The sequence below is a fragment of the Salvelinus fontinalis genome, chromosome 13 (genome assembly GCF_029448725.1).
Source record: "Salvelinus fontinalis isolate EN_2023a chromosome 13, ASM2944872v1, whole genome shotgun sequence".
NCBI lineage: Eukaryota > Metazoa > Chordata > Actinopteri > Salmoniformes > Salmonidae > Salvelinus > Salvelinus fontinalis.
The window spans coordinates 16436263-16461072 of NC_074677.1; the positions used below are offsets into that span (position 1 = coordinate 16436263).

Consider the following 24810-nt stretch of genomic DNA (forward strand, 5'->3'; position numbering starts at 1 on the left):
TCTGGGTCTTCCTTTCCTGTGGGGGTCCTGTGGGGGTTTCATCGTAGTGCTTGATGGTTTTTACGACTGCACTTGAAGAAACTTTCAAAGTTCTTGAAATGTTCCAGATGACTGACCTTCATGTCTTAAAGTAACGATGGACTGTCATTTATCTTTGCTTATTTGAGCTGTTCTTACCATAATATGCACTTGGTTTTTTACCAAAATGGGCTATCTTCTGTATAGCACCCCTACCTTGTCACAACACAACTGATTGGCTCAAACACATTAAGAAGGAAAGAAATTTCACAAATGAACTTTTAACAAGGCACACCTGTTACTTGAAATGCATTCAAGGTGACTACCTCATGAATCTGGTTGAGAGAATGCCAAGAGTGTGCAAAGCTATCATCATGGCATAGGGTGGCTACTTTAAAGAATTTCAAATATAAAAAATATTTTGATTTGTTTAACACTTTTTTGGGGTTACTAAACTCAGCAAAAAAAGAAACGTCCTCTCACTGTCAACTGCGTTTATTTTCAGCAAACTTAACATGTGTAAATATTGCCTACCGTTTGTAAGCTGTTAGGGTCTTAACAACCGTTCCACAGGTGCATGTTCATTAATTGTTTATGGTTCATTGAACAAGCATGGGAAACAAGTTGTAAAAATCTAATTACATTTACAGATCTTAATTGTAAAGGGTTTAAACACTATCTTTGAAAGACAGGGTCCTGAAAAAGGGCTGTTTCTTTTTTTTGCTGAGTTTACATGATTCCATATGTGTTATTTCAAACTTTTGAGTGGTACAGTATCTAATCTGCCATGTACCAAAGGCTTTATACAGAGTGAGTTTTTAACAGTGCTTTGCGAGTTAAACAACTGGCATGATCAGAATGAAAAGTGAATACAGAAAATATGGGAAAGAAAATAATCTCTGTATTATCTGACTTCTATGAAAATCTGAAAGCTGGGAATTTTGGAGCTGGAGTTTATCATCCACATATAGAATTGGCTGTTTGTCTGTCATTATCTGATGTGAATGGCATCCCCAATCTGTTTTGGCCTTAATCTGCAGAGAAATAGTAGGATGATGGATGGTGGCTCACTCAACTCAGACCTGCGTTCCAAATGGCACACTATTCCCAACATAGTTCGCTACTTTTGACCAGGACCCATAGGGAATAGCAATGCCTTTTGGGTTGCAGGCAGAAATTAGCTTCCCATGAGGGCAATCAACAGTTATTTTCTCTGAATCAGCTCCCTGCTGGGAAGGAGATGAAACCAATCAGAATATCAGTCCCCTGCTCCCTCTGTGTGTCTCTCTCTCTCTCTCGCTGTGTGTGTGTGTTGCTTGCTCTCGCTGTGTGTCTCTCTCTCACTCGCTCTCGCTGTGTGTGTCTCTCTCTCGCTGTGTGTGTCGCTTGCTCTCGCTGTGTGTGTGTCTCGCTCTCGCTGTGTGTGTGTCTCGCTCTCGCTGTGTGTGTGTCTCGCTCTCGCTGTGTGTGTGTCTCTCTCTCTCTCTCTCTCTCTCTCTCTCGCTGTGTGTGTGTTGCTTGCTCTCGCTATGTGTCTCTCTCTCGCTCGCTCTCGCTATGTGTCTCTCTCTCTCTCTCTCTCGCTGTGTGTGTCTCTCTCTCTCTCTCTCGCTGTGTGTGTCTCTCGCTCGCTCTCGCTTTGTGTGTGTCTCGCTCTCGCTGTGTGTGTGTCTCTCTCTCTCTCTTTCTCTTGCTGTGTGTGTCTTTCGCTGTGTGTGTGTCTCGCTCGCTCTCGCTGCGTCTCTCTCTTTCTCTCGCTATGTGTCTCTCTCTCTCTCGCTGTGTGTGTGTCTCTCTCTTTCTCTCGCTGTGTGTGTGTCTCGCTCTCGCTGTGTGTGTGTCTCGCTCTCGCTGTGTGTGTGTCTCGCTCTCGCTGTGTGTGTCTCTCGCTCGCTTTCACTGTGTGTGTGTCTCTCGCTCGCTTTCACTGTGTGTGTGTCTCTCGCTCGCTTTCACTGTGTGTGTGTCTCTCGCTCGCTTTCACTGTGTGTGTGTCTCTCGCTCGCTTTCACTGTGTGTGTGTCTCTCTCTCTTTCTCTCTCTCGCTGTGTGTGTCTCTCGCTCTCACTGTGTGTGTGTCTCTCTCTCTCTCTCGCTGTGTGTGTCTCTCGCTCTCGCTGTGTGTGTCTCTCGCTCTCGCTGTGTGTGTCTCTCGCTCTCGCTGTGTGTGTCTCTCGCTCTCGCTGTGTGTGTCTCTCGCTCTCGCTGTGTGTGTCTCTCGCTCTCGCTGTGTGTGTCTCTCGCTCGCTTTCACTGTGTGTGTGTCTCTCGCTCGCTTTCACTGTGTGTGTGTCTCTCGCTCGCTTTCGCTGTGTGTGTGTCTCTCGCTCGCTTTCACTGTGTGTGTGTCTCTCGCTCTCGCTGTGTGTGTGTCTCGCTCGCTATGTGTCTCTCTCTCTCTCTCTCGCTGTGTGTGTGTGTCTCTCTCTTTCTCTCGCTGTATGTGTCTCGCTCTCGCTGTGTGTGTGTCTCGCTCTCGCTGTGTGTGTGTCTCGCTCTCGCTGTGTGTGTCGCTCTCGCTGTGTGTGTCTCTTTCTCTCTCGCTGTGTGTGTGTCTCGCTCTCGCTGTGTGTGTCGCTCTCGCTGTGTGTGTGTCTCTTTCTCTCTCGCTGTGTGTGTCTCTCTCTCGCTGTGTGTGTGTCTCGCTCTCGCTGTGTGTGTTGCTCTCGCTGTGTGTGTGTCTCTTTCTCTCTCGCTGTGTGTGTCGCTTGCTCTCGCTGTGTGTGTGTCTCGCTCTCGCTGTGTGTGTGTCTCGCTCTCGCTGTGTGTGTGTCTCGCTCTCGCTGTGTGTGTGTCTCGCTCTCGCTGTGTGTGTCTCTCTCTCTCTCTCTCTCTCTCTCTCTCTCGCTGTGTGTGTGTTGCTTGCTCTCGCTATGTGTCTCTCTCTTGCTCGCTCTCGCTATGTGTCTCTCTCTCTCTCTCTCTCGCTGTGTGTGTCTCTCTCTCTCTCTCTCTCGCTGTGTGTGTCTCTCGCTCGCTCTCGCTTTGTGTGTGTCTCGCTCTCGCTGTGTGTGTGTCTCTCTCTCTCTCTTTCTCTCGCTGTGTGTGTCTTTCGCTGTGTGTGTGTCTCGCTCGCTCTCGCTGCGTCTCTCTCTTTCTCTCGCTATGTGTCTCTCTCTCTCTCGCTGTGTGTGTGTCTCTCTCTTTCTCTCGCTGTGTGTGTGTCTCTCTCTTTCTCTCGCTGTGTGTGTGTCTCGCTCTCGCTGTGTGTGTGTCTCGCTCTCGCTGTGTGTGTGTCTCGCTCTCGCTGTGTGTGTGTCTCGCTCTCGCTGTGTGTGTCTCTCGCTCTCGCTGTGTGTGTCTCTCGCTCGCTTTCACTGTGTGTGTGTCTCTCGCTCGCTTTCACTGTGTGTGTGTCTCTCGCTCGCTTTCACTGTGTGTGTGTCTCTCGCTCGCTTTCACTGTGTGTGTGTCTCTCTGTCTCTCGCGCTGTGTGTGTCTCTCGCTCTCGCTGTGTGTGTGTCTCTCTCTCTCTCGCTGTGTGTGTCTCTCTCTCTCTCGCTGTGTGTGTGTCTCTCGCTCTCGCTGTGTGTGTCTCTCGCTCGCTTTCACTGTGTGTGTGTCTCTCGCTCGCTTTCACTGTGTGTGTGTCTCTCGCTCGCTTTCACTGTGTGTGTGTCTCTCGCTCGCTTTCACTGTGTGTGTGTCTCTCGCTCGCTTTCACTGTGTGTGTGTCTCTCGCTCGCTTTCACTGTGTGTGTGTCTCTCGCTCGCTTTCACTGTGTGTGTGTCTCTCGCTCGCTTTCACTGTGTGTGTGTCTCTCGCTCGCTTTCACTGTGTGTGTGTCTCTCGCTCGCTTTCACTGTGTGTGTGTCTCTCGCTCGCTTTCACTGTGTGTGTGTCTCGCTCTCGCTGTGTGTGTGTCTCGCTCGCGCTGTGTGTGTGTCTCGCTCGCTATGTGTCTCTCTCTCTCTCTCTCTCGCTGTGTGTGTGTGTCTCTCTCTTTCTCTCGCTGTATGTGTCTCGCTCTCGCTGTGTGTGTGTCTCTGTATCATTGTGTAATTGTGACTGGTGCTGTGAATATCTACATGCATGTGGCTACACCGTACTTAGCATACGGTATCCTTTCATTTTCCTCTGACTTTTAGGCCATGGCTGTGATACCAGGGACTAGAGCAAGGGGGCGCTGAATAGCACTCATCTTAATGGACTACTGACAGCGGCTGGATCAGAAATTCTCGAGACCTCGGCCCATAGAGCAAGTCATCAGGACGAGTAATGACACAAGAAGATGCCATAGTGCTTTTGCATCCAAACCGTCTACTTGGAAGAACTGGTGTAACATTATACCTCCACTTGTCAGCTCAAACTGACATACCTCATGGAACACAGTACTTAGATGGAGCCACATGCCAGATGTCTCTGATCACGAGTGCAGGCAGAGATTCTGCTCTTTCTAGTCTCATTGGAGAGGACAGACAGCAGGACTGGATAGGTGATGCCATTGCTCATGAGGACCACTGAGGAACTGCCCTGATCTCTGTCACACAATAACAAGGTAGAGTTACAACCTCGACCAAGTCCTGATTCTGTATACTCCCTATCACTCTGGACAAAACAGTTCAAAGGTCTCTCCACCTACACTGCTGCACTCCACGCAGCATCCTGCAAGACATCCGTTCCCTCTCCCTCTATCAGCCTCCCTGGATAGAGGGTGCCCCTCGGCTGCTTTTATGAGCCAGTTGTTGGTGGGACAGAAGATCATGTCTGAGAACCTTCGGCTCCCCTCCTTCCAGGTGCAAGCCCCCGGCGACTGGGAGACCCAGGATGGCGACCCAGGATTGGGAGCCTCCGCATCGGGAGACGAAGTTGAGGTACCCGCCGGGGATGGTGACCCTTCCGCCCTCTCCAGTTCCGCCACTCCGTCCCTCCGCCGCAAGCGCTTCAAGATGCGACGCATGAAGAACGTGCAGAGCGAGAGCAGTGTGACCCCGGCTGTGTCTGTGGCGGCTGCCACGAGATCAGAGGTCATGAGTAAGGGCCATGGGTCACGCTCCTTCTCAGGGGCCATGGAGTACCTTCAGCTGCCGTCCATCGAGATAACGCCAATCAGCGACGAGGACGCGGCAGCCACCTGGTCCAACTGCTCCACACCCAGCGCTTCGCCGCGACGCAAACGCTTCCTGCTACGGCGTTGGCTGAACGTGCGAGAGAGGAAGGAGCACAGCAGTGAGAGCAGGTCTGTATAGAAGCTCCATCTGAAGTTACCTCTAGGATTTAGCTTCCCCTCCCCAATCCTAACCTTAACCATTAGTGGGAAAAATGCAAAATTGACCTAAGATCAGGAACTAGGGGAAACTTCAACCTACTGCCAGGCAGTCACATAACAAATGAGGGTAGTCCCCAAGTGTTATTAATGTATACAACAAGAGTGGGTTACCCATTGAGTGTTGTATATAAAGTCGGGCAAGCTTACTATTTTTAAGGCATCCTCAAGCATCAAAGTTTAGTCGGAAGTTGGAACCATGTAGAAGTGGAACCATAGAACAAAACAGTCTCTGTAGGACCAGAAAAGGTATAATTACACACTAAGTGAAAGGTATGATTAGAGTTGGAGTTGCCATTGTCCGTATCATTTTCTTAGTTTTTTGTTGTTGAGGTTTAGACACTTTATGAATACACACCCTGGTCTGTAGAGATTGGTCTATGAGATTGGTCCTGAAAAAAATCTGTTCTGTAAAAAATGTCACACCTACCTACTTTTATCAAAGGGAAATATGGTTTGTTGATTTCAACGACCTTTATCACTTTTCACTCGAACAAGCTCCTAATAGGGATTAGTGACAGGAAAAGTCAGAGTGCACCTAGTGGTTCAAGTCCTCAGTGGGCCCCTATTTGTTCATTGAAACTTCATCCCAGGTTTCTGTGATCTAGTAGACTTTGTTTGCACATGCAGCCTAATTCTCATATTTTTTGCCACTAATTGGTCTTTTGACCAATCGCATTAGATCTTTTCACATCAGCTCTTTTTCAGAGCAGATCTGATTGGTCAAAAGACCAATTCGTGAAAGAAATATCAGAATTGGCGTGCCTGTCTAAACGCAGCCATAGACACCTGCTGGTGACGTCCCAGTCTGTTCTATAAACAGGTTATTTTTACCCCCAAGCTTACCTTTACTCTGAATAGGCTCCTTGGAATGTTACATAAGCCACAGTGCTGAGTATGAATTGTCCTATACATTATAAATAAAACCAGCCCCATGCTATTTATCATCAAACAACAGGAAATGCAGGAGTGTACTTAAGAATATAGATACAAATGTTTAATACATACAAATGCCCTTACGAACAGAGTTTGGTCTTCAGTGAATGTAGATGTTATGCACTGCACTGCGTTGTCATAATATATAGTTTAAGCAATAAATAATTTGAATATGACTATTAATAATTAATAAATACATTTTATATTTATAAAAATGTGGGTGTATGTTCACTATTGGAAGTTGATGTTTTGGCCTTATACATATTTTATGAGCATAATGTTTATTTCTAGAAGTTGCCTGGTGTTTGTTACTAGCTTCGTCTAGGTTGGAAGAAGTGAGAGAATGCATATTTGAGTCTGAGGAGTATTGACTACTACAGTATTGTCCCTGGCTGTTCAGTACTTTCAAATATGTACGATTTGTACAACTTGTAACATTGGTACTACTGCGATGATAGTTGTAAAACTGGTGAACACTAATCTCGGCACAGGTTGGAATTTTTTGGAATGACTCAGTGGAATGACTGCCTGTAGTGGAGGCAGCTCTACAGGGTAGTCACTCAGATAATCAAATCAGATTTTAAACCTAACCTTAACCACACTGCTAGCCTTATTATGCCTAACCATTACCTGAATTTAAGACCAAAGAGATAATTTTACAATACATATAGCCAATTTTGACTGGCCCATCTAGTGGAAATCGCTCAGCTCTGCTGTCACTCTCCGGCCTCTAGATCATCAGGCTGCTGATTATCCCGCACACCTGTCACCATCGTCTCGTGCACCTGCGCCTCATGACACTCACCTGGACTCCATCACCTTCTTGATTATCTTCCCTATATCTGTCACTCCCCTCGGTTCTTTCCTCAGGTGTTATTGACTCTGTTTTCATGTCGGTGTGTTGTATGTTGTACGTGTTTATTGTTTCATTTATTTATTAAAACACTCACTCCCAGAACTTGCTTCCCGACTCTCAGCGCACTTGTTACATCTACCTCCAGGACAAGATTAATCCCAATAAATGTCAACCTGCAATCTCGACAGATTTTTGGGTGTTCACAAGAGATGAGGTGAAGCCCATCTCTGACTTTATACTACAGCCATCCCAGGAGACAAAGTGAGAAGCTACAATCCAAGCTCATTACTGTAAAATAGATAGTTCTGGAGCTGACAAGCGTGTTAATCCCCTGACATGTACAGCCTTACAGATGAGAGCTAAAGGTACTGTCTGGGTCCCAAATGACACCCTATTACTTATGTTGTGCTCTACCTTTGGGGCCCATAGGGCTCTGGTCAAAAGTAGTGCACTATATCGGGAATAGGGTGCCATTTGAGACATAACCCATGTAAAAGTGCCAGGGTACGCTACTGGAAGGAGTTACATGGCTATATTATATATTTTCAACCAACACTGCTTTGTGAAGACCTGGGCTGTGGTCAAAAGTAGTGCATTATATAGAGAATAGGGTGCCATTTGAAACGCAGGTCTGATTTGCTAAATATAAAACAGAACTGCTGCTTACGTAGCCCACCAGCCTTTAGTTTCCGGTGCTCTGACACACAGCCTGGATGGCAGACTGTTTCTGCACCCACGCCTCGTTGTTGTCATGGCAAATCTTGCCAAGTTGGCTATTGCAGAAACAGACTGGCTCCCAGGCTGCTCTGACGGTATATTAGTTGCTGCGGGAGGTGGCACTTTTTCTTTGTCTCACTCTTTCCTGTGGTACATGTAAGGCAGATTGTAGTCGTGCCACTGTTGGTTATGTGAAGAGACCTATTCAACAAATGGAGACTTGTCTTTTGTCTTTGGATGCCCCTTCACGGAAAACATCTCACTGTATTTGCATAAATGTTGCTGCCTTTTCCTTGCATTGTTGCCAGTTATTACTTTCAATAGGACAAATTATAGCTTACAGTGACAAGACGACCAGAGACACAGTATATGTCTCTACAGGCCAGTTTCCCGGACACAGATTAATCCTAATTCTAGACTAGAAATAAGACATAACTATTTACGACAATGATTAGTCAAATCACATTAAGGAACGACTCCTGGCCTTACCATAACATATTTACCCTCCTTGTTGACACAGTCAAATCAAATGTTATTTGTGACATTGCTTTGCAATGCAGTTTTAAGAAAATAGTTAAGAAAAGATTTACTAATAAACTAAAGTAAAAAAAAAAAAAAAAAATGTTATTTAAAAAAAGTTACAATTAAATAACAAAGTCTTTGCTGCTCTCTAGTGGGGGCTTCTATCATTTTTTCTGTCTGTTTCCTGTGGTTTACTGTCAGTTTTTTTTACTTTGGTTTTCTGAGTTTGACATTTGACATTGTGTGTTGTCTAAGTAATCAGATTGTCCTATTTGCTTTGGGAATTTGGTTAAATACCTTTGTGGGACTTTTAAATAAATAATATACACTACCGTTAAGTTTGGGTTCACTTAGAAATGTCCTTGTTTTTTAATGAAAAGCACATTTTGTTGCCCGTTAAAATAACATCAAATTGATCATAAATACAGTGTAGACATTGTTTTTTTATTTTATTTTTTATTTTATCCCATTTTCTCCCCAATTTTTCGTGGTATCCAATCGCTAGTAATTACTACCTTGTCTCATCGCTACAACTCCCGTACGGGCTCGGGAGAGACGAAGGTCGAAAGCCATGCGTCCTCCGAAGCACAACCCAACCAGCCGTACTGCTTCTTAACACAGCGCGCCTCCAACCCGGAAGCCAGCCGCACCAATGTGTCGAAAGAAACACCGTGTACCTGGCCCCCTTGGCTGGCGCGCACTGCGCCCGGCCCGCCACAGGAGTCGCTGGAGCGCGATGAGACAAGGATATCCCTACCGGCCAAACCCTCCCTACCCCGGACGACGCTATGCCAATTGTGCGTCGCCCCACGGACCTCCCGGTCGCGGCCGGCTGCGACAGAGCCTGGGCGCGAACCCAGAGACTCTGGTGGCGCAGTTAGCACTGCGATGCAGTGCCCTAGACCACTGCGCCACCCGGGAGGCCAGTGTAGACATTGTTAATGTTAAACTGTTGTTCTGATTAAAGAAGCAATAAAACTGGCCTTCTTTAGACTGGTTGAGTATCTGGAGAATCAGCATTTGTGGGTTCGATTACAGGCTCAAAATGAACAGAAACAAAGAACTTTCTTCTGAAAATCGTCAGTCTATTCTTGTTCTGAGAAATGAAGGCTATTCCATGCGAGAAATTACCAAGCAACTGAAGATCTCGTACAAAGCTGTGTACTACTCCCTTCACAGAACAGAGCCTGGCTCTGCCCATATGTCAATATTGCTGCATATCTACACAATGACTTAGGTAGTATGGGCAACTTATCCTTGTACCAAATCTCTTCTGAATCCCCCTATTCCTGTCTTAGGATGTGCGACTCCTTCTAATGCCCTTGCTACATCCCTCTGTGTCCATTCCCTATAGACTTCTATCGTGTCTGGTTATGCTCCGTCCCCAGCTCTGGGATTGGGTAAGGTTATAAGTGGGAATTGGGGTATCTTCTCATTGTCATCTAACTATTCTGTGTCACTTCTATCTTCTCTCAATCCTGGCTTATTATGAGATTCTAACCTTCGTAACGCTCCCAGTCTCCTGCTCCTCATTCCCAGTCTCTCCCTCTCATTCTCCTCAAATTCCTTCTGCTCTCTCTCTATCTTGCTCACTTCCTGCCCCCCCCCCCTCCTCCTCCTCCTAATACTCCCAAACCATCAAGGTCTACTTAGGGCTCAGCATACAGCGGGGGGGCCCTTCTCCGTCTGCCTTTTCTACTATCTGTCTGTCGCTCTTTCTTATAACAGATATGGGTTGTTTCCAAATATTGACTACATGTCTCACCGTCTGCACTCATGGATTTTTAGAAAAATGAACATGTCTATGGTAGTAATCTCTAAGATTATTACCTAGTTGATAAAGTTTCTCGATTACTCTCAATGATCCTGAATCACCACAGATGTCATATATCCCTGTCCTGTTTGCTTAGATATGTTCTAAATACTTAACATAAGTCTACCATTATTAAACTTATTCTTGCTAACATTATAACCTTGTTCAACAACAAAATATAATAATACTATTATATCAATTTCACAGCCTTGTTGTGTTACATTTCTTACACTGCATACAACAACAGCTGATTACCTAAGGGAAAATTAAACTTTGCTAGATTACTAACCATTACTTAAGCCAAAATAGTGGGAGTTTCAAAATAACCTTATGACCGTTTTTTATAAACCCACCTTTGCCCCATTTTTAACCCATAATTCTCCATGAGAGTATTGTATAAAAAACACTGCTACTGGTCAAAAGCTAAAACAAAGTTTCAAATAAAATAATCAGATCAAAATCACTACTCTGAAACCCTCCACAAAGAAAAATTATTGTACCCTTGTGGCCATAGGAAGAGAGACTTAAGGAAGTCTACCCTTAGTCAAAGGTTATGCCCTCTTCTTTCTTCTCATTGGTTCAAATTTCAAATATGTCAAAGAACTATAAACTCCATCATAATTATCACTTACACAAATTACCTTAAATCAGTATTACAAATGACCTCAAATTCATTATCCAAATGGCCCTCCCATGAGGCTGATCAGACCACACAGGAGAGCCATGATAGAGGTCAAAAGTCATACCACCCTTTCAAATAAGTATTTCTTACTATATTAGACAAATTAAAGAAAAACCATCAAACATTTTCTACATGTTGTATCCCAGGTACCCAGAACATTCCCTTATCTAAAGAATTTATGTGTTTAATTAAAACTCAGAAAATAAAACTTCTAAAATTCCATATGTGTGTGTACCCCTTTAAGATATCGTGGCTCTAGGAAACATTCCAAAGAGAGACAATGAAACACTCCTTTTCCCAGAAAAAAAAACAACCACTTGGTCAGCATTCATTATACTACACCGATTCAGAAACCCAAACGTTGACTACAAACAAAACCTAATGATAATTCCATTGTACTCCCTCCAATCATTAGTTTTAAACTTCCTCAATGTTTATATGTACTTAATTGAACATGTGCTACCCTTGGATACAATGCTGTACTTAAAATCTATGAAATGCCCCTACTTAACATACTACTTGACTAGTTTGGCCCAAGCTTGCTTTGCAACATTAAAACCCATTCAGTCTATCTGCAAACAGTCTCTCAAAGTCCTGATAGGAATACCCTGCCATTAGACACACACAACTGTGATTACTGTGCACTGTCCCTGTAAAATAGAATGAACTCAACCTGCAATCCACTTTACTGACCGGACATGATTCCACGTAATGGAAACAGATTATAATGTTAGAATACATTAACTTCCTGTTCAAATTCACTAAACAATCAAACCAAGAATCAATAACCAGAAACTATCACAGAACTGTTACAATTCAACTATTCAGACCTGAATCCCTTACAGCCAAATATAGCCCAGTGCCCACAACCAACTCTCCTCTTCTTACCAGTGGGCAAAAATATAACCTCTACTCAAACAACGTTCTGCCTTACCTCTATTGTAAGATTAAAACCTAACTTTACAACTGTCCCTTCTCTTTCGGCTTCACCCTTATGAAATGTCCAAGACTTAAATGTAACATGTAAGTCGCCAAACTTATAACATGTATCAGTCAATCCATAAGAATATAAAACATTTTGGTGGGCACAACTCTATCGCCATTATCTGTGATTCAGTTTTTTAAATACGACTCCATATTACATCGAAATCGCCTCACTATTATTTTGAATTAATTAGTCTTTCAATTTAACCTAAACAAGCTATTAAAACGTTCAGTTTATATCTTAAACAAACACTAACAACAGTATCTTTCCAGGCAAAACATATCAATAGTTGAATTACAATCAGAAACCAAAAATGTTTGTCTATTGGTGATACGAACCTGGGTCTCCTGCGTAGTAGGTGAGAATTATACCCCTGGACCACCAAAGCTTTTGAAATGATGAAGACTCCTCGCAAATAACCCTATTTATAAATGTCTGTAGTCGTAAAATCAGGCACGTCCTACCGAGACAATTCCCAGAAAATAGCCCTAATTTAAAGGTCCAGGCATTTCTCCGACGATGATTCTTCTTACTATCTCCCTCTTCCTTTCCTCTCTTGACTTTTTTCACTCTCTCTATCTCCTACTCAGAATTTAGGAATAATTACTATTGTGACTTTTGATAAGTTATTAGGTCTCACACGCACATCATTTTCCCCTGCTGATATTCTTCTTGTAACTTTCTCTCACCGTTTCTCTACACTTGCCTTAACTTCTTTCCCGGGCTTCAGACAGCCAGGTATCTAACCCTCGACCTGCGGTCTCCCTTGACTATCTACACACGTCTTATGTATCTACTTTATCATTCATTCAAATTTTGCTACATCTAGACGTCTCTCAAATTCATACTTCTTTCTCCATTTTGGGCATTAGATTTACCTCTCATCCCCGGTTAATTCCGGGACCTCCTTTGAGGATTTATCCCCCATTATTAGTTAAAACCTTGTTCTCTCTGCTTATTCTCATCCTTTCCACATTTATGCATTAGTGTAATCATAGACTCCAATTTCCCCACATTCAGGCAACCTTCAAAACCCATATTTCTTTCTCCATTTTAGGCCATAATCGATATTTCGTTTATCTTTTAACCCCATACATCGTTCATCGCCCGTAAGTTTTCCACATCCCTTAGAACCTTTACTTCCCATTTTAACCTGGTTTTGTTGTTATGACTATTAATTTGGATCTTTGACTAGTTTATCTTCGTTTAATTCCAATCTATTAATTTGGATCTTTGATTAGGTTACCTCGTTTTATTTCATTCAAATCTCTCGCCTCTCCTCCTTTTTGACTTTATTTCAGTATTGTCTTTTGAATCAGATCTATGGTCAATTCACTCTTGTTAATTGACCATTTGAGTTATTTTGTTCGCATAGAATTACCGTCCTATCTCACAAAACCTATTTTATATCCTCGCCTCTCCTCAATTTAGTTATTTATTTAGGTATGTCTTTTGAATCGGATCTATGGTTAATTTACCACATGTTAATTAACCAATTAAGTTATCTTATTTGCCCAAAATCACCGCGCTATCTCACAGCACCTATTTTATATCCCTTGTTAATAACCTCTCGTCCTTTTCTCACAGACCTCAATTATTAAGCTAGTTTTATTTATGGTAGTGCACATGTACCTCAGGTCTTCATCGCACCTGATTGATTTCGTTATACACAAAGTATAAACCGTCACGGTGAATCTGTTTAGAATACCTAAGTTCCTATCCTTGATTAATTCTAGGTGTTTAGAATATCAAGTCCAAGATGTCTTAAAATATTCCCCCAAATTTGTGAATAAAGATTTACTGACTTTCGTCTTGTAGGCTGGGAAAAGCAATGTTGGTTGCATTCTGTCACTATCTCTGTCGACATTAGATATATACCGGCCTGTTATGGAACCCCAATGTCAGGGGACAGGTCTTTGATTTACGGGTCAACGACCCGCCCGTGCACGGTTTTCGGGGTGTTACCTTCGGACGACAGGAACAGGTATTGGAATCAGGCTCGAAAGACCACATTTTTTATAAAAAAAACATCAATTTTATACTGGCTCCTTACACGCATACCTTCACACAAACAGTAGGTATCCTACATACATACAAGTTCAAATCTTAAGCTACGCCTTGCTCAGACAGTCTGTGTTTTTCCACTATAAAGATACTGTACATTGTTTAATCTGCAACATGTTTCATAATTTTCTGCGAGCCTAACAGTTTCTCCCCTCCACGGGTGGAGACAGTATGGAGTGTCTCTCTTCAGAGTGGAATTATTTAATCATTTTCTTTAAACGTATAAATTATTTTATCAGCGGGAGCACTGGTTGGTCGGCCCAATTGAGGTAGTATGTACATGAATGTATAGTTAACCTCTCTAGGGTACGTGAGACGGTAGTGTCCCACCTCTTCAACAGCCAGTGAAACTGCATGGCGCCAAATTCAAAACAACAGAAATCCCATAATTAAAATTCTTCAAACATACATGTATTTTACACCATTTTAAAGATACACTTGTTGTAAAACCAACCACAGTGTCCGATTTTAAAAAGGCTTTACGACGAAAGCAAACCAAACGATTATGTTAGGTGAGTGCCTATTCACAGAATAACACAGCCATTTTTCCAGCCAAAGAGAGATTCACAAAAAGCAGAAATATAGATAAAATTATTCACCAACCTTTGATGATCTTCATCAGATGACACTCATAGGACTTAATGTTACACAATAAATGTATGTTTTGTTCGGTAAAGTTCATATTTATATCCAAAAATCTGAGTTTACGTTGGCGCCTTACATTCAGAAGTCACAAAACATCCTTTGATTTTGCAGAGAGCCACATCAATTTACAGGAATACTCATAATAAACATTGCTAAAAGATACAACTGTTATGCATGGAATTTTAGATGCACTTCTCCTTAATGCAACTGCTGTGTCAGATTTCAAAAAAGCTTTACGAAAAAAGCAAACCATGCAATAATCTGAGTCGGCGCTCAGAGCTCAATCAAGTCACAAATATAGCCGCCATATTATGCAGTCAACAGAAGTCAGAAGTAACATTATAAACATTCACTTACCTTTGATGATCTTTATCAGAATGCACTCCCAGGAATCCCAGTTCCACAATAACTGTTTGTTTTGTTCGATAATGTCCATCATTTATGTCCAAATTCCTTCTTGTTGTTCTAGCGTTCAGTACACTTTCCAAACTCACGACGCGCGGGCAGGTCCAGCGGAAAGTACGGACGAAAAGTTTAAAATGTTATATTACAGTCCGTAAAAACATGACAAACGAAGTATTGAATCAATCTTTAGGATGTTTTTAACATAATTCTTCAATAATGTTCCAACTGGCGTATTCTTGTGTCTTCAGAAGTGCGATGGAACAGAGCTCGCTCTCACGTGAACGCGCATGGTTAGAGCATGGTCACCTCATAGCAGACCTGACTCATTCCTCTCTCCTTCGGCCCCACTAAACAGTAGAGGCATCAGACAAGGTTCTAATGACTGTTGACATCTAGTGGAAGCCTTGGGAAATACAACATTACCAATATCCCACTGTATCTTCAATAGGAGCTGAGTTGAAAATCGACCAACCTCAGATTTCCCACTTCCTGGTTGGATTTTTTCTCAGGTTTTTGCCTGCCATATGAGTTCTGTTATACTCACCGACATCATTCAAACAGTTTTAGAATCTTCAGAGTGTTTTCTATCCGAATCTACTAATAATATGCATATTCTAGATTTTATGGCTTTTTAGCAGGCCGTTTACTCTGGGCATGCTTTTCATCCGAACGTGAAAATACTGCCCCCTACCCCAAAGAAGTTAAAGTGACTTTGCATGTATGACAAACAGAGCGTAGCAGCAGCGTAGAAGCAGGGAGAGCAGCCTACAACACACATTACACCTAACTCTGTCTCTCTGTGGTGTGTTTCCCCAGCAGGGAGAGCAGCCTACAACACACATTACACCTAACACTGTCTCTCTGTGGTGTTTCCCCAGCAGGGAGAGCAGCCTACAACACACATTACACCTAACACTGTCTCTCTGTGGTGTGTTTCCCCAGCAGGGAGAGCAGCCTACAACACACATTACACCTAACACTGTCTCTCTGTGGTGTGTTTCCCCAGCAGAGAGAGCAGCCTACAACACACATTACACCTAACACTGTCTCTCTGTGGTGTGTTTCCCCAGCAGGGAGAGCAGCCTACAACACACATTACACCTAACACTGTCTCTCTGTGGTGTGTTTCCCCAGCAGGGAGAGCAGCCTACAACACACATTACACCTAACACTGTCTCTCTGTGGTGTTTCCCCAGCAGTGAGAGCAGCCTACAACACACATTACACCTAACACTGTCTCTCTGTGGTGTGTTTCCCCAGCAGGGAGAACAGCCTACAACACACATTACACCTAACACTGTCTCTCTGTGGTGTGTTTCCCCAGCAGGGAGAGCAGCCTACAACACACATTACACCTAACACTGTCTCTCTGTGGTGTGTTTCCCCAGCAGAGAGAGCAGCCTACAACACACATTACACCTAACACTGTCTCTCTGTGGTGTGTTTCCCCAGCAGAGAGAGCAGCCTACAACACACATTACACCTAACACTGTCTCTCTGTGGTGTGTTTCCCCAGCAGGGAGAACAGCCTACAACACACATTACACCTAACACTGTCTCTCTGTGGTGTGTTTCCCCAGCAGGGAGAGCAGCCTACAACACACATTACACCTAACACTGTCTCTCTGTGGTGTGTTTCCCCAGCAGGGAGAGCAGCCTACAACACACATTACACCTAACACTGTCTCTCTGTGGTGTGTTTCCCCAGCAGAGAGAGCAGCCTACAACACACATTACACCTAACACTGTCTCTCTGTGGTGTGTTTCCCCAGCAGGGAGAGCAGCCTACAACACACATTACACCTAACACTGTCTCTCTGTGGTGTGTTTCCCCAGCAGGGAGAGCAGCCTACAACACACATTACACCTAACACTGTCTCTCTGTGGTGTGTTTCCCCAGCAGAGAGAGCAGCATACATAGCAGCCATGAGGATGACGCTGCTCACTTCTTGACCCCTCATCGCCGGGAGGAGAGGTGTGTAGCATGTTCGTATTTGTGGGGTTGTGTGTGTGACTGCACGCTTGCGTGCATATGCATGTTCAAACATGCATGCTTGTGAGCAGCTGGGTGAATGCTTAAAAGACAATGAGAGAGCAAATAAAAATGGTATGTATTGCTCATAAAGACTTTTGGAAGACGTTATGTTTTTAATGTGTCGCCTATCAGCCAACTTAACCAAACTTGCGAGCGTGCAAAGAGATGTTGATGATGATGTGTGGTCTGACGTCTGTGAAGTACCTGCATTGTTCTGATAATTCCACTAGAGGGCAGTGCTGCTACACAGGAGGACTGCTACACAGTAGTGCAGGTTTAGAGTCATTTAGAGAGAGAGGAGAATGTGCATGACCGAGTGTGAGAGAAAGGGAGAAGGAAAGATAAAGAGAGAGAGTGAAGGGAGAGGGGGACTGTTTTAAAGAAGGGTGTTCAATTCCCAAGTGTTAAATTGGAGGTGTTAAGTTGCTTTGAAGCAACTGTTCCTTTTTTTCTCAGCAAATGTCTTCTGGGCTTGACCACAAGGAGGCTGTACACATTACAACACAGTCTCAGAGAATTTCCCCTAGTCTCCTTCTCTCTCGCTCTCGCTCTTTTTCTCTCTCTCGCTCTCTTTCTTTTTCTCTCTCTCTCTTTCTTTTTCTCTCTCTCTTTCTTTTTCTCTCTCTCTTTCTTTTTCTCTCTCTCTTTCTTTTTCTCTCTCTCTCTTTCTTTTTCTCTCTCTCGCTCTCTTTCTTTTTCTCTCTCTCGCTCTCTTTCTTTTTCTCTCTCTCGCTCTCTTTCTTTTTCTCTCTCTCTTTCTTTTTCTCTCTTTCTTTTTCTCAATTCAATTCAATTCAATTCAAGGGGCTTTTTTGGAATGGGAAACATGTGTTAACATTGTCAAAGCAAGTGAGGTAGACAATACACAAAAGTGAAACAGACAATACAAATTAACGGTAAACATTACACATACAGAAGTTTCAAAACAATAAAGACATTACAAATGTCATATTATATATATACAGTGTTTTAACAATGTACAAATGGTTAAAGCACACAAGTTAAAATAAATAAGCATAAATATGGGTTGTATTTACAATAATCTCTCTCTCTCTCTGTCTCTTTCTTTCTTTCTTTCTTTCTTTTAGTTTCATTTCCTCACACTGAGCACTGGTGAGGTTGAATACACTTGACTAAAGGGCTCTACACAGTCTACACCAGGGGTGTTTGTCCAGTGACACAAATGTCTTAGGTGGCAAAGATCAGGATGGATATCGTCCTTTATCGGCTCTGTGGTACAGCGTAGTAACAAACATAGCCGTCTATGACTTAGGAAACATGTTATATGAAATATACATTAAATGAGACTAAGAATTTGAATTAATTACAACTTATTTATTTTGAATGTAAACATGTGCAACATGCATCAACATTGGCGAAGAACAAAAGTGGTTGCATAATTGTCTATGCAAAAAGTGCGCTGTGAACCAATATATATGTGCCTTGACACAAATGGTGTGAGAGCAACTCTGAGACACTGGTCTCAGAGGCTTTGCTTTGCTCATTGCTGAGCCTGGTGCGGTATTTGTTTTTAATAAAGTTAATTGTGGAGAGTCCTGATTCACAGCTGTATGTGGAGCCAAACATTGTCAGGATGTATAGTACCAGTCAAAAGTTCGGACACCTACTCATTCAAGGGTTTTTCTTTATTTTGTACTATTTTCTACATTGTAGAATAATAGAGAAGACATCAAAACTATGAAATAACAAATCAAAAGAATTGAGATTCTTCAAAGTAGCCACCCTTTGCATTGATGACAGCTTTGCACACTCTTGGCATTCTCTTAACCAGCTTCATGAGTTAGTAACCTTGAATGCATTTCAATTAACAGGTGTACCTTGTTAAAAGTTCATTTGTGGAATTTCTTTCCTTCTTAATGCGTTTGAGCCAATCAGTTGTGTTGTGACAAGGGTAGGGTACACAGAAGATAGCCCTATTTGGTAAAAGACCAAGTCCATATTATGGCAAGAACAGCTCAAATAAACAAAGAGAAATGACAGTCCATCATTACTTTAAGACATGAAGGTCAGTCAATGCGGAAAATGTCAAGGACTTTGAAAGTTTCTTCAAGTTCAGTCGCAAAAACCAGCAAGGGCTATGATGAAACTGGCTCTCATGAGGACCACCACAGGAATGGAAGACCCAGAGTTACCTCTGCTGCAGAGGATAAGTTCATTAGAATTACCAGCCTCAGAAATTGCAGCCCAAATAAATTCTTCAGAGTTCAAGTAACAGATACATCTCAGCATCAACTGTTCAGAGGAGACTGTGTGAATCATGCCTTCATGGTTCAATTGCTGCAAAGAAACCACTACTAGGAGAGACTTGCTTGGGCCAAGAAACACAAGCAATGGACATTAGACTAGTGGAAATCTGTCCTTTGGTCTGATGAGTCCAAATTTGAGATTTTTGGTTCCAACCGCTGTGTGTTTGTGATATGCAGAGTAGGTGAACGGATGATCTCTGCATGTGTGGTTCTCACCGTGAAGCATGGAGGAGGAGGTGTGATGGTGTGGGTGTGCTTTGCTGGTGATACTGTTAGTGATTTATTTAGAATTCAAGGCACACTTAACCAGCATGGCTACCACAGAATTCTGCAGCAGTACGCCATCCCATCTGGTTTGCGCTTAGTGGGACTATGATTTGTTTTTCAACAGGACAATGACCCAACACACCTTCATGCTGTGTAAGGGCTATTTGACCAATAAGGAGAGTGATGGAGTGCTGGATCAGGTGACCTGGCCTCCACAATCACCCAACCTCAACCCAATTGAGATGGTTTGGTATGGTTGAGAGAATGCCAAGAGTGTATAAAGCTGTCATCAAGGAAAAGGATGGCTACTTTGAAAAATCTAAAATATATTTTGATTTGTTAACACTTTTTGGTTACTACGTGATTCCATATGAAGACCTGTTTTGCTTCTTCTGACAACTCTGTCACATTTGTGACCAAGAAGGTGTTCTGGATGAGCAGCAGCAGTTCTCTTCCAACCGTGAAGTCATCAAAGCAAGCCTTGAAGTTATCCATCAGCTTCTGGATAAAATTAATATGGTTGGGAACATCTTTGGCTCTGTGCGTTTACACCAGAATATTGGGGAAGTGGACAAATTCTCCTTGGAGGTTATTCTTGAAAATATAACATTTCTTCTGGAAAGCCTGGACTGCTGTTATCATATCACACACTGTGTTGTCCCGTCCCTACAGCTTAACATTCATTTGATTAAGTTGTAATGTATTGTCCGTAAAAAATGCAACGGTTTCCATCTTCTCCTTATCTTCCAAAAACTCAGAAAACTGAGTTGCCTTGTCACTCTTTTGCTCTGATAAGAAATCTTTGATTTCCTCTTGAATGGCCCAAAAGCATTCCAAAACCCTGCCTTTGCTGAGCCATCTGACATTGCAGTAGTAAGTCATCAAAACTGGCATTGGCCTCTTTCAGAATGCCTCGTAGCAGGGAGTGTTGTAGGGATGATATTGCTCTCAAAAAGTTGATCAGTTTCCTCATTGTTGTCATGACCTCAGAATACTCTTTTCCCAGACTGGCACACAGGACAGACTGATGGATGATACAGTGATATGATGTCAGGTCAGGGTGGTCCTCTTTCAAATGTGCAACCAGTCCCCCCCCCCTCTTCCTTTCATGGCTGGAGCTCCGTCTGTGGTGATGGAGACCTCTGACTTCAGATCTATCCTGCTTTTTGTAAGCATCCCTTTGATGACCTCATGGATATCCTCTCCCCGTGTGTCTGCTTCTCGATTTGTTAAGCCCAACAGCTCCTCACAGAATTCCTTCTTTGTTTCGTTATAAAATCTGACAAACACCAGAAGCTGTGCATTATCAGTGTTATCTGTTGATTCATCCACATCTAATGAAATGCATGGTGCATTGTGAATGTCCTCTTCAAATTATGAAGTTAAATCTAGAGCAAATATTTCAGTTGTCCGCATTGCTGTTGAATCTGACCGTGGGATCTGTTTGACCTTTTCCCTGAGCTCATCTTTTTCTTTACCTTCAAGCAAGGTGTCAGCAACTTCACACATGCCTTCTTTTACCATTTCAGCATCTGACATTTTTTGGGGGTGTTTTTCCAAAACTCAAGCTATCCTCAGTGAACACTCCATTGCACGTTGTTGGGTTGTCAGGGAATTGACAAGGACTTTGGTGGACCTCTCATATTGGGATCTGAGTTGGTTAATCTTGTTTGTTCTCACCTCCGTGTTCAGGGGATACATCTGATCGAATTTACTATGCCTGGTGTCATAATAGCACTTAACATCGGCTCTTTTCAGGAGAGCTACAGACTCGCTGCATATCAGACACATTGGTTTTGTGCTAGTTGCGGGGAGAATACATACTGTTCCGTTCACTCTTCTTTGAATTTACAGTTTTCAGAGTCAACTTTAATTTTTTTGAACAAGCCATATTAACAATATTAACAAAGATACTGGTAACTAAGCTCCTTCTATATGTGATATTTACATTTGAATCACGGTCAAATCTTTGTTACTTTCTACCAGCATGTCCCATGGTTCCACAGAGGATATTTGGATTGATGTGATTGGGTAAGACGCAGCCTCTTGTATTTGCATATAACTAGGCGATTGGATTAGACAGGGCACTAGTAGAGGTTGGCGTTGCTTCGTGAGAGAGCGAGAAAGAAAGGTTGCTGAGTTAGAGGCTGCTACGCCCGGTAGATTTTTAAAAAACAATCTAAAAATAAGGTAGTAAATTTTATATAACAAATGTGATGTCTGGTCCGGATTGACCCTTTTCTGGGTCCGGACCTGGACCGCGTCCGCCAGTTGAGTTTGGCTGATCTACGCGAACAGAGCCGACGGAGGTCTGTTTGCTCGCGTTACAAAAAATTCAGCCGCACAAATGTACGTAGAAAGCGCCGCAAACTGACCTCTGTTTGCGTAGACTGTGTAGACCCCTTAATAAAGGGACTCGTGTTCATTAGGGCACACCGTAGCCAAACATTTCAAAACACTTTTTACTCTTAGCACCAGCTGTGGCAAGAACACACTATTCTTTTGTGTCAAAGGAGGACATATAATGGTGTAACATCTCCTCTGCAAGCTTTCAGGTGTTGCAAGCTTGCCTTGAACTGGTATACCCTCTCCCATGAAGGCGTAGCACACGCTCCCTCAGTCCCCTGATTCGGGGTGCCTCCGAGCTCGAAGAGCCTTTGCTCACCTCACACATTTTTTTTACAACCTGTACAAATGTACATCACAATAAATTAAGCTATTTAGAATTAGAAATAGATGTAGCACTTTTGGGACTATTCCATTGAACTCGGCTCTAAAAAAAACTTCAAATGTTCCAACCCACCCACTTGAAATACACATCCACTCCTCAGGTCATTTTGGCCATTGCCAACATCACAGTGTGCCAGTGTACAGTAACAGAGCCCCCCCCAAAAAATTAAACACCAAAACAGATTCATTTTCAATTAAACTTCTTGAATTATTTCTCCTGGGGATCGACGCTGGAGGCTCCGGACTGAAGGGCGTCACTGGAGTGGAGAGACACACAGGAGGCTTCGTGCCATGGATCATCACTGGGGGCTTCTTGCCATGGATCATCACTGAAGGCTTCTTGCCATGGATCATCACTGGAGGCTTCTTGCCATGGATCATCACTGGAGGCTTCGTGCCATGGATCATCACTGGAGGCTTCGTGCCATGGATCATCACTGGAGGCTTCGTGCCATGGATCATCACTGGAGGCTTCGTGCCATGGACTCTGGGAGCAGGCACAGGATTCACCAGGCTAAGGAGACATGCAGGAGGGTTAGGGCTCCCACCAACACAAAACACTGCAAGTTCTTTTTAAAGATCCTTCATGTCTTTTTCTTTTTTGTAATTTGAAATAGATTTCTAAGTCTTTTTGTAAATGATTGTAAAGCCCAATATGGAGGCCCAATATACAGGCACAGGAATCACCAGGCTGGGGAGACATGCAGGAGGCCTCTTCCTTGGCCGAGGCACCGGATACACTGGGCCGTGGAGGCGCACTGGCGATCTCGAGCGCAGAGCTAGCACAACTCGTCCTGGCTGGATACCCCCTGTAGCCCGGCAAGTGCGGGGAGCTGGAACAGGCCGCACTGGGCTGTGCTGGCGAACCGGGGACACCGTGCGTAGGGCTGGCGCAGGATAACCCGGGCCGAGGAGACACACTGGAGGCCAGATGCGCTGAGCCGGCACCATCCCTCCTGGCTCGATGCCCACTCTAGCCCGGCCGATGCGAGGAGCTGCGATGTAGAGCACCGGGCAAAGAGTGCGCACTGGGGACACTGTGCGCTTCACCGCATAACACAGTGCTTGCCCGGTCACACTCTCCCCACGGCAAACATGAGGAGTTGGCTTAGGTCTATGACCTGACTCCGCCAATCTCCCAGTGTGCCCCCCCCCAAAAAAAAAAAGAATTCTGGGGTTGCCTCTCGTGCACGGCTCCTCGAGCCAACTCCTAGTAGCGTCACCGCTCTGCCTTAGCTGCCTCCAGCTCCTCTTTAGGACGGCGATACTCTCCCGGCTGTGCCCAGGGTCCCTTGCCGTCCAGGATTTCCTCCCATGTCCAACTCTCCAACAAATGCTGCTCCTTCCTACCTTTGGTGGTGGTGTAGTTCTGTAACGATTCTCGTGGGCTGAAGGAAGAGTGGACCAAGGTGCAGCGTTTAAAGTGTTCATAATTTAATCCAAAAACCAAATTGAACAAAAACAACAAACAGGAGAACGAAAGCGAAACAGTTCTGTCTGGTGCAGACACAAAAACATGCAGACACAAAAACAGAAAACAAATACCCACAAAACACAGGTGGGAAAAGGATACCTAAGTATGGTTCTCAATCAGAGACAACGATAGACAGCTGCCTCTGATTGACAACCACACCCGGCCAAACACATAGAAATAGACAACATAGAACAAAAACATAGAATGCCCACCCCTACTTGTTTGGTTGTAGTGCGTAATAGTATCCGGTTTTCTCGTCATGTCCTGTCAATGGCAGCTGTCGGAAAAGTGGTGCTAACTACAGAAATGTTATTTCTTGCCTTGCACTGGTATAGTGTGAGTGTTCTTGTCATTCTTCAGCACCGTTGTGGAGTACAACAGCTGTGCAAGTGCATATTTTACGCAGAGAGGGTGAGCTCCCATCTCGCTTTGTTCATGGTGCCGACTAGGATTGTTTTATTTGCAAACAACTTGTTCGCCAATGACAGTGAAGTGAAGAAATTGTCCATGGTGACATTTCTCCCCTTGCCAGCATAAGGTTCCACAAGCCTCATCACCACATTCTCTGAAACTTGCTCACCTGCTGCCCAATGTGGATCTTTTCTGAAACGGTGCAGTTCCTTCCTTTCTCCTGTCTCACCATCTCCTTTGTTGGTGGCCCGGGCATACCGTTCTGGATTTTTTATGACTTTGCCTCGGAAGTGTAGATTCAGGCTGAGGCTCAGAATCAGAAGAATAATCATCAGAGATGTCATGATTGAATTCCTCCCCGATATCTGTGTCATTTTGCAACGTGCATCCATCCATTCGTCTTTGTCTTGTTGCCCTTCTAAATCACGTACGCTCTCACTGTGTACTCCAAATAGGCCAGAGTAGACGGATGAAACTGCTTTGATTGGGTGAACTGATATAGGGTACATACCATTTTGAGATAATTAATAGAATATACCAATACAAAGAATGGCCCACCCTGTTCTTCATTCTGGTTACTACGTAGTTATGCATTGTCCGTTTCCCCTTGCTCATCAACTCACCCATTCGTCCCCATCATACTTTACTTAATTTGTTATATGTGTGAAATTAGTTTAGGTTCAGTATCAGGGTGATTATCAACTGACCACTGCACC

At 43.7% G+C, this 24810-nt stretch overlaps 1 protein-coding gene across 4 annotated transcripts in view; it reads left to right on the forward strand.

Moving 5' to 3' along the window:
• The window catches only part of gramd1ba (GRAM domain containing 1Ba), a 176114-nt gene that overhangs the window by 82362 nt on the left and 68942 nt on the right, over nucleotides 1-24810 (forward strand). For 3 of the 4 annotated variants that reach the window (XM_055941866.1, XM_055941864.1, XM_055941865.1), the window contains exons 2-3: nucleotides 4108-5198; nucleotides 16811-16885. In XM_055941866.1, coding sequence (XP_055797841.1) covers nucleotides 4693-5198; nucleotides 16811-16885 — 581 coding nt within the window. In that variant the 5' untranslated portion in view covers nucleotides 4108-4692. The remainder of the gene's footprint in view (nucleotides 1-4107; nucleotides 5199-16810; nucleotides 16886-24810) is intronic. The other variant, XM_055941867.1, reaches the window with a different exon arrangement.